At 33.1% G+C, this 19962-nt stretch overlaps 1 protein-coding gene across 2 annotated transcripts in view; it reads right to left on the reverse strand.

The window, feature by feature from the left end:
- Positions 1 to 19962, reverse strand: part of LOC125672787 (receptor-type tyrosine-protein phosphatase epsilon-like) — a 70062-nt gene that overhangs the window by 37624 nt on the left and 12476 nt on the right. For both annotated transcript variants that reach the window (XM_056147221.1, XM_056147220.1), the window contains exon 2: positions 705 to 917. In XM_056147221.1, the coding sequence (XP_056003196.1) occupies positions 705 to 917 (213 nt within the window). The remainder of the gene's footprint in view (positions 1 to 704; positions 918 to 19962) is intronic.

Here is a 19962-nt window from a genome sequence, read left to right on the forward strand (position 1 = left end):
TACAAAAATGTGCGTAAACATGCATTTCATATTTTAAAACTTATGACCGGAACTAAACTTACGCGGGTCGAAAAGTAGATTATAACCCTGAACAAAAAATACAGGTACAGTGTATTTAGCGTTCCTGTTGGAACTTCAATCTATCTGTAAGTAAATTATGCGACACCGAACGACAATATGTACCGTCACACACACTTTCAATCAGATCATTTTGATTTTCTGACCAAGCAACATAAAGGGAAATAGTAGCTTGTTTTTTTTTTTTTTTATTTCCAACAATTGAGCATTAAAATATTATTCCAAAATGGTAAGATCATATTTCAATAGAATTATATATATTCACATCGCACATTTTCCCGTTTACCCCAAAAAAATCTCGTAATTATGAGATATGTTCTCATAATTTGGAGACAATTGTTTTGTAATTACGAGATATATTCTCGTAATTTCAAGATAATTATATCGTAATTACGAGATCTTTTCTCGTAATTACAAGATAACGGAATATGAATTTAATGTTGTTTTACATGATGCTAATGGGCTTTCGTAGTTATGAGGTCTTGTGATGCCACTTCATTTTCGAATAGTACACGCGGTATAACAACAAATAAAGCGTAATAACGTGACACATCAGTGAAACAGGAACACTGTAGAGCGTAGGAAAATATGATATATCACAGTCGTCCAGTTATAAATTATCTTACTCTCATTTCTGTAGTATATTTTCACAGATTTCAAACTATATTCGTCTCCAAGGTCCACTTGAAACCAAGCTATGGTGTGTCCCAGAGCTGTATGTGAGCAGATTCTGTAATCTGTTTGGGTTCTGTTCCCGTCTTTTGCATAACCCGCCTGTAATGTGTTGTCGTATGTAGAACTTTGAGAAACGTTTGTACTTCGTTCTCTGCTCAGGTTTACTGAAATGAGATGTTGGATTGATTCGATTAGTAGGCAATGTTCGTATTTAGTAAACGAACATCACAGTGTTTATGATGTAAGTGCAATTACAAGTATCAACGTAAGATATGGATGAAATGTTTGTGATTGCGTACCATTGAAATATGTAAACCATATACAACGGGTTCAAATTTCATTTTATGTAGCTATCATTAAATAAATTTACCGTGTATAACTTAAATTCACGTCTATTTAATTTCAGTATGTTAAAGTAGCCCATTACGGTAAAATTTTATTTAATGTATCACTCTTTCGATGGTGAAACCGAGCTTCATAAGAGGTGTTTAAACGAGTTAAATAAAATTTTAGTGTAATGAGCTACTGTTTGTTTTCACACAGTTTTAAATTCACTACTTCTAACCCACCCATGTAAACGGAATTTCGTGGGTATTTTGAAATCTTTTTGTCCGGTCCGTCCGTAGACATAATTTGTCTAAGTATATCTTTATATATTTAGCCGTATAACTCTCCATAATTCGTAGCAATATTGACCCTCATATACCCCCCCCCCCCACCCTTAAATATTCTTCTGCATGCATTGCACAATAAAAGTTCCCGTTACATAGAATATCATACACTTACAATCAGGGAAGACAATCGAAATTAGCATTTACCTTGATTTTACAAATCTGTGAATTGACATTTTTCTCGAATTGGGAGCATGAGTTGGAAAATTGGTTTGACACTTTATAGCTACTATTTCAAAATTTGTGGATTTAAGTATCTACCGATAGCAGCAGATTGAAAAAAAAAATGGAGTCTACGGATTTGATGTATAAAACTTGTAAGAGATAGGATACTTTTGTGGAGTTTTTTTTTTTTGTTACACGTTAACCATGTTTGGGCAACACATATTTCATGGGGTCGAATGCACCGTACCCCACCCTTCGTAATTTTTCGGGATCCTCGCCCCGATCATAACTTATTTCGCTGTTTTTGATTAAACTATTTTCAACATACTGATCATAACTGCAGATTGACAACCTATCTCATTGTTTTTGTTAGTTGTAGTCTAGATGTTCTGCATGATTGACCAAGTAAAATAAAAATAACACGCAGCAAATGTATATACTGTTCTAATTTTAAAATCTCATTTCAGTTTAATATTTTATCCTCCGTTGTGCGTATAATATTTTTTCTATCGTAAAACAAAATACCAAACCTAAACTTATTTCCCTGTTCGTATACAAGCAAACACCATATAATTATTTCAAGTACTCCTAAGAAAATAATAAAATGTATCACGGAGTCTGCCTTACAAAGTTCCAAAAAAAGGCATGTCATTTACAAAGCAGCATGTTATTTTTTATAAAAGTACATATACAATGATATTTTAAGAAAATAGTAATATACCAGGCGTTATCGGTTTCTTATTTCGAAAACAATATGTAATAGATATGACCAGAAGACTTATATAATCTGCCCCTGTAATTTCTTCATGAAGTTTGATGATTTCCAGGAAGCAGTGTGCACCAGCACATTGTGTTCTTTGAATGAACTAGAACTTTGCTTTTTAAAAAAATTCCCAAAACCGTATACATGTACATGTAAATACGATCTGTACTGAAGTCGGATTTAAGACTCGAAATCTCCTACAACAGAAATCAGGAAAACCCACAGTAGCATGATTGTATTTAACCAGCATCAATATCATCAAATAAAGATATATATACGTTTACAGTGTACGTTGTAATTTCATAACCTTTTCGGTTGTTTTCTGGGTTGCGAATCAGCAGTATACTTGTACATGAACATCCGAATACAATCATGCAGATTGAAATCGTTGGCGAATTAAAATGAATACGTCATCTTTCACATACCCTGGATATATGACATAAAATTGATAAAGAGGTTTTTTTTTTCCCTTTTGTTATATGACAAAGATAACGTTAAAGACATAAAGTAAGTGTAGCTAATAGAATACATAATATAGCAGTGTCTCAGTCCAGTTAGAAGTAGGATGTACGTCCATTGTATAGAAGCCATTGTTAGAACACGAAAGTAAAATACAGGCTGCATAGGGAACATGAAATCTGATTGAAATGTTATTTTTCAAATAATATGTTTTATGTGATCATTATTAACACTCGTGACTACATGGTTTGCATACATGTATCATGTTATGCAGTCTGTGTTGTGTAATCATCTGGTTTAGTTTCTTGATCACAAGTGAAGGACATGTATCTATTTTACACGTTATGTCATCAGTAATCACAACCAATCATTTTAGCTGATTCAGAGATATGTTATTATACACCTTCATCAGCAGCAGCAGCGACCAAGGAAATAATGATTAAGTGTTACGTGATCATGTCTTTGTAGCTGTCCAAGTGAAAGGAAGCATTAATTGTTATGTGATTATAGAGAAAAAGTTTCCCTCCACCACCCCAATCTTGCCACCTTAATTCAAATGTAATGTGTGCTATTTCATCTTACTGTTTATCAGTTTTTACGGATTGTTTTGTACCTGCTACTATATTTGTGTTGTGTGGCAAAATTTTAAAGTACCACATTATTTTTCTTTTTTATTATGTTTATTATCGAGATTTATAAAAATTGGCAAAATTTTAAGGTGCCACCTTATTTTTCTATTTCATTATGTTGCATTTATCAACTTTTATAAAAAATTAGGGAGATCCCAATGGCATTCTTGTTTAGGTTGTCTGAATTGTAGTTTTATACTCGGGGATCTTCCTATTATAGGGGTTGTAAATAAGTTGTCAACTTCTTCAATCGTCATCAATAAATGACAATTTTCAGCCAACAATGTGTATTATATTGTTAATTACCAAGAAAAAAGCTGCGCGACATGAGAAACCCGGTTCCTTCAAATAGTATTTTATATCCTTATAAAAATGGAGAACATAAATAACCTTTAGATAACGAGCAACAGGTAACGTATTTAAAAATACATCCACGTTTACCAAGATTTAAATGCCGGCAAATTGTCACGGATTGAAGTAGAGTTTAAGCAAAGTTTTAACTCCCGTGTAAATATTAGACGAAACTCTTAATGAACGTATTCATATATATATCACTTGATAAAAAAGTAAACAAGGACAATTTTCAAGATGTAGAAGTTAGTGGACCCCTATCTTAGTTTTCTTTTTAATACATTCTGGAAACAAACATTTTATAAACTGATAAAAGTGTTAGAAATAAAAATGATTTCATGGAATCTTCAAAACAGATATTCATAAGTGAGGGTGACTTTCGCTGTGGAACCACGCATGTACAAATATATGAGTCACTATTCCATAACACATGAAATAGAAATAATATTTTTTACATCTTGAATATAGTACAACGTAAACGTTCCATTGACATACAACAAGCCGAAGAAGTTGTATGAATGGATAATGATAAAGTACATGTAGCGAGCGAATCAAATTTAGTGTGTAAAGTTGTATTTGTTCCAAACATGTATGTGATCGCATAAGGAAAGATACAATGTATTAGTTATACATATATATACATGTATATATCAATATATAGATTTATAAATCAATAACACACACACACACACACACACATATATATATATAAAGCACTGAAAATGCCATGACACTGTTGGTTATTTAAAACTCAAATTTTCGACGCAACCCGCGTCTTTCTCAAGAGACATATATTACATATACAAATAGTGCTTTTTATAAATTTCTTTACTGGCCTTCTATCTTCTCAGATCCGACACTTTAAGAAAGTAGGGTGTTGTTGGGTTTTTGTGCTTATATATATATATATATATATATATATATATATATATAGGGTGTTGTTGGGTTTTTGTGCTTTTATATATATATATATATATATATATATATATATATAAACATCAACTCAAAGATAGTTGTTTGTTTTATATCCCACTTATAATTATTCAAGTCTAGCACTCGGGTAGCAGTGAGGGTTCTTTAGCGTGTCACCGCCTGTTGCAACGCAGAACCATGATTCTCATTTTTTTTTTAAAATGATTTATACCCAGAACTAGATTTTGACTTTACAGAGAAAGAAGTACTGAATGGTGTAAGAAAGCTGAAAGCAGACAAAAGTCCCGGTCCAGATAACATGCTAAATGAATTTGTCAAAACGTTTTCATCAGAAATGGTATTAATATTAACAGTATTATTTAACAAGATTGTACAATCTGGTGAATTTCCTATTGATTGGAGAAAGGCAATTATCATACCAATATTTAAGAAAGGGGATAGTAATGATGTAAATAATTATAGAGGGATTTCATTAATCAGTCACGTTGCTTACTTCATTGATCGATAACAGATTTATGATGTTTAGTTTGGAATATAATGTCAAAACAGATGCACAGTTTGGATTTAAACCAAAGAGCGGTACCAGGGATGCAGTTTTTGCTTTACATGGTATGATTTCAGAAACTTTAAGAAAGAAGAAAAAATTGTATTGTTGTTTTATAGACTATTCAAAAGCTTTTGTGTGAATCAGTACTCTTTATGGAAGAAAATAACCAAACAAAGAGGTAAACTTCTGAGAGTTATTAGAAGTTTGTATACAAACTCCAAAGCTTATGTCAGGAATAAAGGAAATATTACTGAACTTTTTTATATGGACTCGGGTCGTAATTTAAATTAAATTTAATTTATCAGGTAACCGTGATATGAATTATAACTGGCGGCTGCCACTTTTATTTGGCAGTCACCTCTCTCCCTCCCTCCCTCCCCCTCTCTCTCTCTCTCTCTCTCTCTCTCTCTCTCTCTCTCTCTCTCTCTCTCTTAAAATAAAAAGGGTGAAACTTATGTAACCCCCCTCTCCAATAATTAGTAATATGCATGTGTTATACAATTAAGAGCATTATTGTTTGTCGATTATATTGTAGTTTACCTATTTATATGAATGCTCATGATATCAAATGTCGACAGATTCGCGCACGAAAATATGCACTTAATATATCTATGTGTCAGGCACGTACAAGCAGAGAATCCTTCCTTTATTTTCAACGCAAAATAAGATATATTGGCGGACCCCCCCCCCCCAACTTCACTCATTTGATAATAGTAATGAATGGTAAAAAATGTAACCTTTAAAGGACACATCGCATGTTTTTAAACTTTTTAATTTTTTCAGCAAAATTAATTCATTTCATGCCTAAAACTACTTTACATGTGTTTTAAATGAAACAGTTTGCGTAGTTTTCGAGTTTGAAAGCGATGAAATTCAAATCTTGCGATATGCAACTGGTGAATTGAAGGACGAACGGAGACCTCCTCCCTTTAAATAGAAATTTGAAGTTTGGACAAAAGAGAAATCTTTAGTTTCCTGTTTTGTTTGTTACCATTTTAGTGGTTCGGAGGAAATTCTATGATTTTATATGAAAAAAATGCATTGATTTTAATATTGTTTTTTACTAATAGAATTAGATATTTGTGAGACACAAATACACCATAAGCCTGAAAGCTAAACACTTCATAGATATCCCAGGAAGGAGGATCAAACCCCCGGGCCCCATTCCCCTTTTGAAATTCAATAATGATGATATGCAAGTCTGATACGAAACATGAACAATTAATCAAAAATCATACTAGCATTGTATAACCATAAATATTTATAAATACGGTTTCTACAGTGCTGAAAGTTGTAGTGAATAACATATTGAAAACCAGTATGTCGTGGAGCTCGCCTTTAACTTTCATTCATTTCACTTGTGTGATCTCTTGTGCGATATTACTCGGCATTCAGGACGAGAGCAACAATGGAGTAACGGAAAGGTAGGAGGGGGTGTGTTTTCTAAACAAAAAGTTTCATCGATAATAAGAAGCTTCATTTTACATCCTGTTGACTTTGGTGATATCGCATCAAAATTAGACTCAAGTACAAGAAATCTGCACGTCACACAAAATGATATTTTTTTTAACTAGAATAAGCAACAAGTATAATCGATTCAGCGAAAGCAAGAAACAACAAAAGACCCCGATATACGGTAATTGTTTTAATTTTCACCACACACACTCTCTCTCATCCTTTGCGCAAATATCTACCGATTGAAAGTGGGCGTTGAGTTAACATACCAAGAGAGGATAGAATATGTACATACTGTAATTTACAAGAGATTGGAGACGAATTTCGTTATCTACTCAACTGTAATGCAATGCAGGAACAAAGAATGAAATTTTTATCACCTAAACAAATAAAAATTTGCATTACAGTCGGAGAAGTTTCTAAATTGATAATATACTTTATTACACACATGTATTATTTACTAAATGTATATATAAAATTGAACTTTCACACACCACGCAGACGTCCCCCCTCTCTCTTTCACATACCACGCAGACATATTCCCCTCTGTTTCCCATACACCACGCAGACATCCCCTCCTCTCTCCCTCTCTCTCTCTCTCTCTCTCTCTCTCTCTCTCTCTCTCTCTCCCTCTCTCTCTCTCTCTCACCGCACACATCTTTCCGAGTCCTTTTTAAATCGTCTTTTGATGATTCTAAATATTTTCAAACAATGCCTTGAAGAAATACGGGTTATAAGCGCATTCATCCCATGTAGTTTTAGGTCAAGGTCATCTGAAAATCCTGACCCTGCCTAATCGAGTCTTGACTTTGTGCCTGTTTGGCAGTTCGAAGAACAAAATATATACTTAACATACAATGTAAAGCGCCACTTTAGAATAACGAACATTTATAAGACTTATATCAGTAACGTACATACTACTCTGTTAGCTAACAAAATCTAAAAAGCAGATCGCTAAATTAAGAATTTAAATTGGTTTCATTTATTTACAATTTGAACGGATGAAACATTTTTATGTTTGAAGCATCGGAATCGGGATGCATTCGTTTCATTTATTCGTGTTTATCTTCATACTCGATTCATGTTCAGAAACATCTGTATATATGGGTACATCATTTAAAAACTTTTTAAAAAAATTAAATACAAAGTGATATAGAACAGGAAGTCCTCTGCCAAAATTATAACTTTGAGGATCCATAGGGTAAAAGTTCTGACTTCGGGGTGGGGCCAAACTTGGTATATATATTGCATACGTGCAAAACATATAAATGATATCTGCTTTGATGTCATTGATAATAAATTGTAACTAAATGGATATCTAGAAGGAGTAAGTAGTCTTTTACAAACATTGTAAATTTTATGATCCTAGTGGGCAAATGTTTAGTTTCAGAATTTGAAAGATTTCTTTAAGTTTGCTGATACCGTATAAAATGGAAATGTATATTTAAGAATAGCAAAAAAGCATGTATAAAAAAAATACTGGACATTGCAACCTTGGGATGAGTCCAAATTAATCATATCAATTAATCTTAAAACACATCATATTATGCAAACTTAAGTCTTCCATCAGTGTATGCACTTTTGAGGGTCAATTTTTGCATTGTTTGCCCCACCTCTGAGGCCCACAGGGGTGCAGGAGTCCTGGAATTTATAATTTCTGTCCACCTTTTTATCCAAAAGACGTTTAATGTCGATATCGACATCGTAAGTAGGCACGACGATATCGATTCGATATCAATTTGGTTTTGTTGATATCGACGTTAGCAAAATCGGATAACATCTTGGACATGTATACATTTAAGATAACTACGTCATCAGTTACTATTTAATATACAGAAACCGAAGATATTATTTAAAAATCATAAAGTGCTACATGTACCAAAACAGATTGTTTTGTTATATGAGAGAGATAACGTTAAAGACCTAAAAACAAAACAACTTACGGCAAATTCGCAAGTCTTAAATTGCATTACACATTTATTACTTTAAGTGAATGAAGTAAAACTTTTCTGAGGCTTAATTTTCAACATTCAAAAAAAAAAAATATATTTTGCAGTTGGAGTGAATGACCTGACAATAAACCTTAAAATTCCAGTATGTAAAGTTTTGTCGTAAGTCGTAAGTTCTTTTGTAAAACGCGCCCCTGAAGTCACAGGCACTTGTTTCTGTAAATGACTTATGACCTCTGTATACTAATAACAACACAAGGTACCTAGCTTCAAATGACACAGAATGGCACCCCCTGAGAATGTCGGCCTTTTGAGCCTCCAAGGAATATGCGATGCTAATGTATTTACTACCGTTGTATTGTACAATCATTCAACTTAAAAACCATGTATGACATGACTGTATTCATTGCCTCTTGTCGCCGAAAACTGCAACAAAAAATGGCTTTTCCGTTTTATACCACGAAGTGCTATGTACTGATACCGCACAGAATACGTGGTCGATTTTGACTGACTAGCACGCTCTTCTAAAATTACGTTTGGAATTCTTTAGAGTTATTTATAGAAAGATAGAGCATCAGAGATGAATTAAAAATAACAGGCAAAAGGATGATTTTAATGGTGACCATTAACCACAATTGATCTTAGTTTAGAGAATTTCGTTACTAACATTAGGGGGGGGGGTGCTACAAAAAATAAAGGGGACTCCATCCCCCGTATTTTTTTCCACAGACACCTGATAACTATAATCCCCCCTTCTGATTTTTTTTGCGGTGACAATTCCTCCAAAATGTGTGGATTCCTTGTCTCTCTCAACCCAATTTCGATTGATGTAGTTGTTTCACGCTTTTCACAAGCTTTAGAAATTGGCCTTCTACTGGACTGGTATAATATAGAATATACTTATTATAAACAGTATAAGGTATTTAAGGCTTACAAAAAAGCATGTTTACAATTACATAAATCGAAATTAGGATGGAATAGACGGGGAATCCACACATTTCGGAGAAATAATCGCCGCCCCAAAAAAATCAGAAAGGGGGGGGGGGGGGGGGGTTGTGTCCATACTTCAGATGCCTGTGAATTTTTTCATATCGGCACAGATCCGTAATATTAGGGATGCGGGGGAGGGGGTTCGCCGGAGAAGTTGTAAGTTGCACATGACTTGTTTACATTTCCTGACAGACAATGATAAAAATATGATAGTATTGATAAAGACCTTCAGAACCTTAATCAGTGTGTGCAAGGGGGTGGGGGGGGGGGGTCGTTATATAGTGTTCGTCATTGCTGTCTCAATTTTTCCCCTCAGGCTGGGAGGGGGGGTCATTCTTTGCTCCAGGGCTTCAATTCATAACTTTCAAGCTTACATGCATTAATATCTTCTCATTCACTACTACATAGTACTATCAAAAATAGTGGAGGGGCCATTCTCGCAATATATCTTCATTTGCATGCATGAAAATAACAGTTAATGTTAAGGTTGGCCAGTCGCCTCCGAAAAACATTGATATGTGCCTGCAGCGTTCTTGGTACTTATGGTGGGTTTCATAAAACTTCAATGTAACAACAGGTACTTGCCACATCAATACATACCACAAAGTCAATAACACACCACTAAAAAAAACTTTCCTTGCTTTATTTTGCATGCTTCCAAATAATCTTTTATCTGTATTTTCTCTGACTTTCCATAGATCTGCATGAAACATGCAATTGGCAGAAATATTTCTCATACTAGTTAACGAAGTTGTATTTATGGTAAGTCATAATTTCATTATTATCTTCATCAGAAATGATTCCGACACGAAAATATTTTTAAATCTCCACTCGGGAAGTCTTATCTTCTATCTTCCGATGACATGTAAAATCCCGAAACGTACGAACAGCTTTGGTTTTTTTGAGTAACTAAAAATAGCGTACAGCGCCTTCAATTCAAAATTTTTATTTTGTTAAGAAAGCAATATGTTCAAGATTTTTTGGTAATAAACATCGTTATCAATTTATTATGATAATAAAACAATGAGACTTTATTTTTCAACACAACGAATATAACAGTGCGACATTTAACTCCGGACACGACAAAAGTCCGGACTTTCGCCAACCCTTTTATTAAGGATACAAATAAACCCTTTACAAAAAAAGATGGGATTTTATGTCCACAAGACATGCACCAACATTTACACTTGTAACTATTGTAGTTTTTAAGATATTTCACCTGAAATCAAAAAATCCCATGGGATTTTGGAGGGATTTTTAATCCCACTTGGGGGATTTTCACTCCCACCAAAAATCCCATGGGAGAAAAAATATAATTTCTCCCATAGGATTTTAACTCCCGTATTTAAATTTAAAATGGGATACAATGTCCCATAGGAGGAAATGTCCCATAATGAACATGAAATGGCAGTGAATATCCTATTTGAGCATGAATGGGAATAAATATCCCAAATAAAACACAGGATGGGGACTTTTATCCCATGAATACAGTAATAAAGCAGAAAATTGTATCTTAAAGAGTGTTGTTTGTCATGATTCTTAAGAATGTACTTGCAAGCTAAGGAATGACATTAACTTTATATCTAGTAATTACACTCCTAAATTATGTAGACCTATACATGTGTTAATGGATAAATGTCTAAACAACATGAGAAATTAAATTATATTAGAGCTCTGCATTACTAAACTCTTTCCCATGCAATTTTAAATGTATACATATAACCCTATCACAAAAATATCAGAATAAAATTGAACGGTATTAAATTATGCAGTTAGAACACTAACTTATTTACATGCAGCTGTTCATATTCACTATTGACAACCCTTTACAGGTCGTCAGGTGTGAATATTCACAGGAACCGGTATTTTTGTCTGTAATAATAATAGTACGCCTTATGGTACCATCCCCAATGAAAAAAATAACCCAAAAGGAATGGCACCATTTCTTACTCAAAACTTCGCTTCAAAATAATTCGAAAATTCTGCTTTTATCGTCACCCACCCCAATTGTCATTCTGATTCAGTAATCCCAGTGCTTTTATTAGGGGTGTGTGGTATATACCCCTACTCTTATCATTATGTACAGGCTAAATTATCGGTTCCTCTGATATGTTGTGGAATTTTGGAATAGCCTAGCTTACAGTTACAATTTGTTTACAATATATTAAAATTAGTGTTAATTAAGTGCTTACGGTGAAATCTGCTACTGCTAGATGATGCTAAGTTGTTTCGTGAACCGAATCAGACATCTCCAACAAGATTCTCGAAGATTTAACAACACAAGAATCATTTTACAAAATGCATGCTTCGGTCCATCATTCTCCCTCTGACAATCACATTCATTCTGAAGTCAAAGTACTTTCTCCTATACCTTAAGCGTCAAAAAGACTTTGACAGGTAAATACGAATAAACGGTTAACAGACATCTCGACCTTAAGAAAGTTCAGTCCTGGATGTTCTAGTCCAAAAAGAAGTATGACCCAATCTTATGCATTAATTTATTAAATTTCCGGTTGAGCAACACCCAAATCCTCTAGAGACATTGTTTACAGTTATATGACATTACCTAAATGTGTGACACAATATTAATCCACACCTGCTCAAAGGGGCATAAGCACCGAGCATAGACCTAAATTTTGCAGCCCTTCACTGGCAATGGTGACGTCTCCATACAAGTGAAAAATTCTCAAGCAGGACGTTTACGTTTTTGTTTTTTCTTTTGAAAATTTTGTTTTCATTTTTTTTTTAATGTTAAACATGAAAAGTATGACTAAATCTGTGTTGACAGCCAAAATTTTAACCTTCTGGATGCAGGAATAAAAGCAATATTTTAGCCTTCATTCTGCGTTATGTAAACAAAGACTGGAGTCTTTTTATGTTTACATTTAAGGTGGCTCACTACACCGGGAAATAGTTTCTCAAATCAGTACAAATTGATTTAATATTTTAAAAAAGATCCAGAAGATATACAATAAGTGTGTATTTCAACACATGAACAAAAGACTGGTGGATTTGAGCTCAAGATCTGTAGTTCACCAGCCCAATGCTCTCTCTCTCTCTCTCTCTCTCTCTCTCTCTCTCTCTCTCTCTCTGTCTGTCTGTCTCTTGTCCAATGCTTTATTAATTAACCACTTAGCTACCGTGTTATAGACGAATAAATCGATCGATACAAATACTTTCCCAAAACATTTAAATCGCCATCTTGTAACATAGTGTCATAAAGCTTTAGTGTAGTGAGTACCTTAACAAACCAGTGAAATGTTTAATTTTGTAATTGAATTTTCAAAGCATCTTTACTTTTGCACATGCAATTTTACAAAGATTATTCAATAAAGGGTAAAAAAAAAAAAACACTTAAAAATACTTGTTTTTGATCCACTGTAGATTTTAGGAAAATATTAGATTCCTGGGTCAGAGAAATCTAGACATCATTAAATGATAATGAAGTATTGTAAAAAAAAAATTCAAGACTCTCCAATATTGTTTGCAACTAGGAGAAATGGTCACAAGCTATTTTACACCCGCATCCCTCTTGGATCGAACCACTATAACTTTTAGGATAACAATAAATCCTCTCCCAACAATGTGCACATCTGCAAATGGCAATGAAGCATTGTACAAAGTTTCAAGTTTATCAGATAATCCATACAGGAGGAGAAGCATTTTAATGCACAATTTAAGACTTTGTGACAGACAGACTTACAGATATGGACAGAAAGTACAAAAACCATATAATTATATGAAATGAATTTGCATGTAAAAAGTACATGAAGTGCACAATTATGATTTAAATGTAATTATCATTTTTATTAGGAATTTAGATGTCTCCTCTTTTTGCAAACAATATACACATCTATATATGAAGATGAGATATATAATGAGGATATAAAACACTTCTAACAAAAATGTAAACAAATATGTGCAATGCGAGTTTGAAAATATGTATGTCTTAAAAAGTGATTGACTAGATATCAGGAAGCAAGCAAGCTCACTCCATGTTACTGTGCTACAACTAACTGAAATTCACTACATTATCCAAAATCCACCCCAAAAGAACCAAAACCTACCAACACTAAATACCAATATATATCCATGTGAGGTCAAGGTTTCAGGAGTGAAACAATGTGTTTTTTAAACTTTAAATCTCATTATGTTTTACTTTTGTAGGATATTCATAATGTTGAAATTGATTTAAAGCAATCAATTTTCAATTGGAGATACAAGGTACATGTATGCACATAAATGTACCACCCTGAATCTCATATCATACATGTACCTTATTTTATAGCTGGCAAAATTATGAAATGAAATTTAATGTCACCACAGAATTTATAATTTCCGTTTCTTTCTCTCAATTCACATGGAGACCTCCTTTTTTAGAGTCTTATTTTCTTTTACTTGAATGTTCTAAATTGAAATCTAAGGAATAATAATCTTGGAAGAAAAATCTACATGAAAATATTTTCTACTTTGAGAAACAAAATGACAAACATAACTGTTTTAAATGTAAGTCAGAAATAGAAAAATAATTCAATTTATTGCACTTACATATGTAATTGAAAGAAAATTCCTTTGAGTACATGATTTTAGAATGAAAATAAGATTGATTAATATTCAAAAAAGTATTTCAATTTCTTCAAAACTTCAATCTTCAGATGATTTTCCATCCATTGACACCCCAAATGTATGATCACACACATTCAGCAGGAACATCTGTTCCTCAAATCTCCTTCACATAACACTTGACTACTTTTGAAATGCAATTTAAGTCTTTTTAGAAATTAACAAAGATGAGTGTACAGATTCATACCCTAGCTGTTGATGATTGCTAAAACTGATCACTACTCAAAACTCTGAAACAAATCTTTCTGGATTTTTTTGTATTTCACACACACACGCACACATACACGTACATGCATACACACATCAAAAATATCAACAAGACACTGACCTTACCAGTCACCTGAGTTATTTAGTTAAAAGTATTACTAACCTCAATATGAATGAAATCTATATAATACAGTAACTTTTCTTGCTCTAGGCATGCATTTATATGCTAAATTCTAATATTCAGTAGAAGTATAATATAAGGTGTAATTCATTCCCCCAAAATCATCTATACTGATGAAACATTTTACAATTATAAACTTGATATACACTTTTAACACTATTTGGATCTGACCTTGAATCAGAACCCTGGAGTTGCAAGTGTCACAATTTTTGTACATCTCTTTCTGTTTTTCTTGACAATGCATCCATCATTTATAATATTCTAGTGTCAACAAAATTAAAGAAGGATTCTTTTAAATCATAAAGACATGTAATTACTATGACCATTTTGGTTCCATCTATTTTAAAGCTAGTATCAAAACCTTTAGATTCTAACATGTATATATAAACTGCGTTTTTAATTATCAAATACCAAAAAAAAAAAAAAAACCCCACCCAAAAACCAACCAACTTTTAGCTATTGATCTTAATCATAGTGTTTTATTTTGATAATTTAATTTACAGATACATGTATAAGTTGTCATAATGTCATTTAATTCTATTTTATTGTTGCATTTCCTCTTCTTGCCCTTGTAAAACACCTTAGAGTAATAAACTGTTTTATATAAGGCTGCATGTATATAAATTTTATTATTATTATCACTGATCGAGGTCATGAAATTTACAATTACCTGTTCTACCTAAAAGCATCAATAGCATTAAGGAAGATGTTATCTAAATTTAAATGTTTTACACATAAACACTATATATCAAGTTTGGTTCCTCCTGGAGTCAGAATTTCTACCCTAGGAATCATGATATTTACAAGCTTGATGTTTTGTTTACTGTCACAACAGAAGCTGACCACTAGCAATAGGTCACATGAGAGAATCAATTGACCTAAAAATCTATCAATTAACATGATTGAAATGTTTTAATCTTTATATCCATGATAAGATATTCTTTATATATTTTATATTGAATTCAATTTGGTACTTTGACCTCTTTATTTTCAAAATAATTGGAATTATGTCTATATACATACATGTGAGAGTTGGCCTCCATGTGTCCAATGAAGAAATTATGAATAATGGAATCACAAATTAATGATTGTCTAATGCTTACAGGGATGGATCCAGGAATTTTTGAGAGAGGGGAATTTTACCATTAATTTTGGTTATCAAGGGAGGGGGTCCACCCTCAAAATGTGTTATTTTTACTTTATTTTAGCAAAATTTCCTGAACCAGCACCCCTTCTGGATCCACCACTGGGTTATCATTTACTCCTTCATTCTTGATTACAAACCTAAGGACACTAAATTGTAATTTCACCTTTTTTTTTTAATTTGACAATATTTCATTATCACACAACAGCAAAATTATGAAAGCATATACATGTACGTACAATAATAGCAAATTGATTGTTCTGACATATCATTTGATATACATATATATTCATAAGAAAATTTGAACTATCATGCATATTACAGATTATCAGTCATCAAGATTTTTGTTGTGTTTTTTTTTTTTTTTTTTTTGTTCAAAGTAATTTCACATTTTGAATCTTGCTTATTAATTGATATGTTGATATGGAATCAAATGACATGCATGCACGCAGAAGCTATGTGAAAAATGTCAGATCTTGTGTAGCAATTTGTAAACCCAATGATTACAAAGCCTATTAGTATTCTATATCAGTAAAAGAAAATCCTATTTTAATTCATATTTTGCAATAGATATGATAAAAGGAATAAGCATTTAATAATAATTATCAAAATCTTTAGTTTAAAATTGAAAAACAATCTCATAAAAAATATAACATATATTTTACACATGCATTTTTGTAAACTTTACAAAAGGAACAGATTTCCCCCCTGAATTTATATAAAAATCAGTATTATGTCCTGTGACATTTTGTTATTATGCTTTAATAAACTTCTAATATTGACTTTGTCCTTGCATGGTCACTTTGTCCATTTTTTTTTTTTTTATATCTGTACCCAGGTTTTGTCTTGTGACTTTTACCCCAACTAATCCCTCTGTGTATAATACACATGGGATGTTCTTTACAGCTCAGCAAGCCCCTGGCTTTGTTTCTCATTGTTCCTTATCTACAATTACTGGGTGAATGACTTTGTGAGGTTGTAATTTGCCATCTAATACTTTTATAAGCATTTCATATCATGATCAACATGTCATGCTATTTCAGTCAATATTATAAATAATTCATTTGACACATAATATGTAATATTGTAGGCTTATATGGTAATATTTGGAAAATAATGGCAAAGCAATTCTCAGCATGAACATTGAAAATTATGTTGCAATATACATGTACATCACCCAATACAAAGGCAAAGGATACATTTTAATTTTTACGTTTAAATTCATATGAAATATTGTGAAATTCATAATCATGTGAATGCATAGCTGCAGAACTGTAGCTCTCTGAGAAAATATTAATTGGTACAGATCTGTCCCAATATTTTCTCAGAGAGCTACAATTCTGCAGCTAGTGAATGTGGTTAACTTATACTATCATTAAGATATGTAATCTCTTTCTAATATTTGTTTAATTTGTACCTTTTTCATATTGTACAACAAAGTATAATTTAATGCACATTAATCCTCGAATTATAATAATTTTTTTAAATTATTTTTTTTTAGGCTTAATTTTTTTTTATTTATTTGTACAAATAGAAATTAAGTGCATCATAATATATACTTTTAAAGGTAAGATGTACAATTGATATATAATCACTCATACCAACCATTCATACCACTCAAACATTTCAAAACTATGGATTATAAATTTTGATTAGTGCAAAATTTGTTAATTTCTATAAGGTCATCTCAAATCTTTTAAAATCATTTTAGTGACTTTTTGGGGGAAAACACCTGAAACACTTTTAAAGCCAATTTAAATGGTCCAGGTCAAGCATATTTTGCTTTTAGGCCAAATCTTTGTAAGATCATTTGTGCACTTTGACAATTATTTCTAAATATTCGGGCTAGTATAATGAAGAAGTATGGATGTTTCAATTTTCATTAACATTTAATACCAAAACCATATCTCCTTTTCTTGACCAAAAAAGCCCCCCCCCCCCCCCCCTCCACACACACACAGTGAGGTCTAGATCCGCCACTGTTTAATCTGTGATTTTGGGGCGAAGTTGGATCAATTTCATTTTATGAACAGGTCCAGTGGTACGATGGATTTTTCATTTTCAAGACAAATTAATAGAAATATAAATTGTTAGCCAGTAAAAAGAAGTAATGATTTAAATCAGATACTTGGAACAGTGTTGATGTTAACAGGGACCTATATACTAGTTAGTATATAGCTATGATGTTAACTTATGAAATTCTTATATTGTATACAAGATATTATCCAACTAACAGATAGACTTTTGCAATTATATCTTATGCATTATGAACTGTAGCTAAACAATATCACTATTAAAATCTTATGTCCATTTCCATGTAGTTGGGAATCAATTAAGCTTTCCTGGTTCCGATTTTGGTTTAATTTTTATTTTGTGAACATAAATCAATATTTGTCTAATCACAGGAACCGGTAATTTTGTCTGTAATGATAATAATGAGAGTCTATACGATACCACCCCCCCCCCCCCCGTGTTTTTATTAAGAGGTGGTATTGAATACACCCGTAAATATCATTACAGACAAAATGGTAATATATTTACAAGTGCACTCTACGTATTGTTCTCCACGAGCAAGGGGACAGGCACCGGAAGTACGGATACATGTATTTAGAGATTGGCCTTCTACTGGTATATAATAAAATGAATTTTATTGTACCGGTAGAAGGCCAATCTCTATACCGGTAGAAGGCCAATCTCTAAAGCTTACAAAAAAGCGTGAAACGATTACATGAATCGAAAGAGGGATGAAATAGACTACGAATTCATACATTTCAGAGAAATTATTCCCACCAAAAATAATATGAAAAAAAGGTGGGGGGGGGGGGGAGTAGTAATATCCATATTTAAGGTGCCTGTGCAGGCAAGGGCGCATCCAGGAATTGTTTAAAGGATGAGCGGATTGCGACCCAAGTTTGTGCCTATTCCGCCCCGGCCCCAAAGATGGGTGAATATCTCAAACTGGTAAAATGACAAGTTTTGTTTAAAACTATGGAAGTAAAGTGGAGTGACTACAACCCTCTCGATCCGCCACTGATGAACAAGAACTACATTACGGGGATTAGGAAGCACAGGGTTCATTTAGAATAATTGTAATCTTTAAGGAAATCTTCGTGGAGCACATTATCGCAAATAGTTGCTGAAATTGAACCTTACCATAATTCCGCCGGCGAGGATTGCAGCTATTTTCACTTTCACATCGCAGGAGGTGCGTTTGATGAGCTATCAACTTATACAGACAGTATCTCCTCATATCTACATGTACAGGGGCGGGTCCAGGAATTGTGGTTACGGGGCGCCACTTTATGAGGCAGTGGGTCCATGGCGAAGCCCTGGTTGGGGCCCAGGGGGCGAAGCCCCCGGAAACTCCTGGGTTTTACAAATTTTATGGGGCTTGAAATATTTCTCCTATTTAGTCATTTGTATTACATGTATTTTCTATCATTTTAATAAGGTGAAATTAACAAAATGACCCAAATTTTAAGGGTTTTTTGGGAAAATATTAAGTTCTCCCAATAAAGTAATTAAAAAAATTAAAAGATTTTGTCATTTATTTCTCTGCCTGCGCCACCTCTAAGTCCGCCACTGATGTATATTGCAATAATCTACCAGAATATACTGACACCTTATAGGTGATACTTCATTAGTACAAATGGACACCACCACCACCACCATCCCTCCAAACGGAGGGGGTGAGACTAACAACGAAAGGGGAAAAACACATTCCGCAAATTATAATATACATGTAACAGGCTGTCTTTGCATTTAGTCCGAGTGTTTTCAGTTATCTTTTTAAAAATTCTATATATTGATTGCAACACAAACATCCTATTATAATTACATGGCGATGATAAAGTCTCAGTAAGTTTCCACAAAGCTGAAAATTGGTATACACCATATTGTACAAACTGATACAGAACTAAAATATTGCGGAAACTTATCAAAACTTTGCGGTAGACTATCAATATAGCAATGTGCATACTAAAACAGAACAGTTTCTGCAAACCGAAATTTACGCAAACGTGATCAGCTTTCAGCAAATTTTCGTTGCGGAAACTACTTGAAAACAACGTAGATATGTCAAGTTTCAGCAGGACACACCAAGTTTTTGCAGGGAGAAAGCTTTCAAGATGAAAAATGAGTGC

Source organism: Ostrea edulis, chromosome 8 (assembly GCF_947568905.1).
Source record: "Ostrea edulis chromosome 8, xbOstEdul1.1, whole genome shotgun sequence".
Taxonomy (NCBI): Eukaryota; Metazoa; Mollusca; class Bivalvia; order Ostreida; family Ostreidae; genus Ostrea; species Ostrea edulis.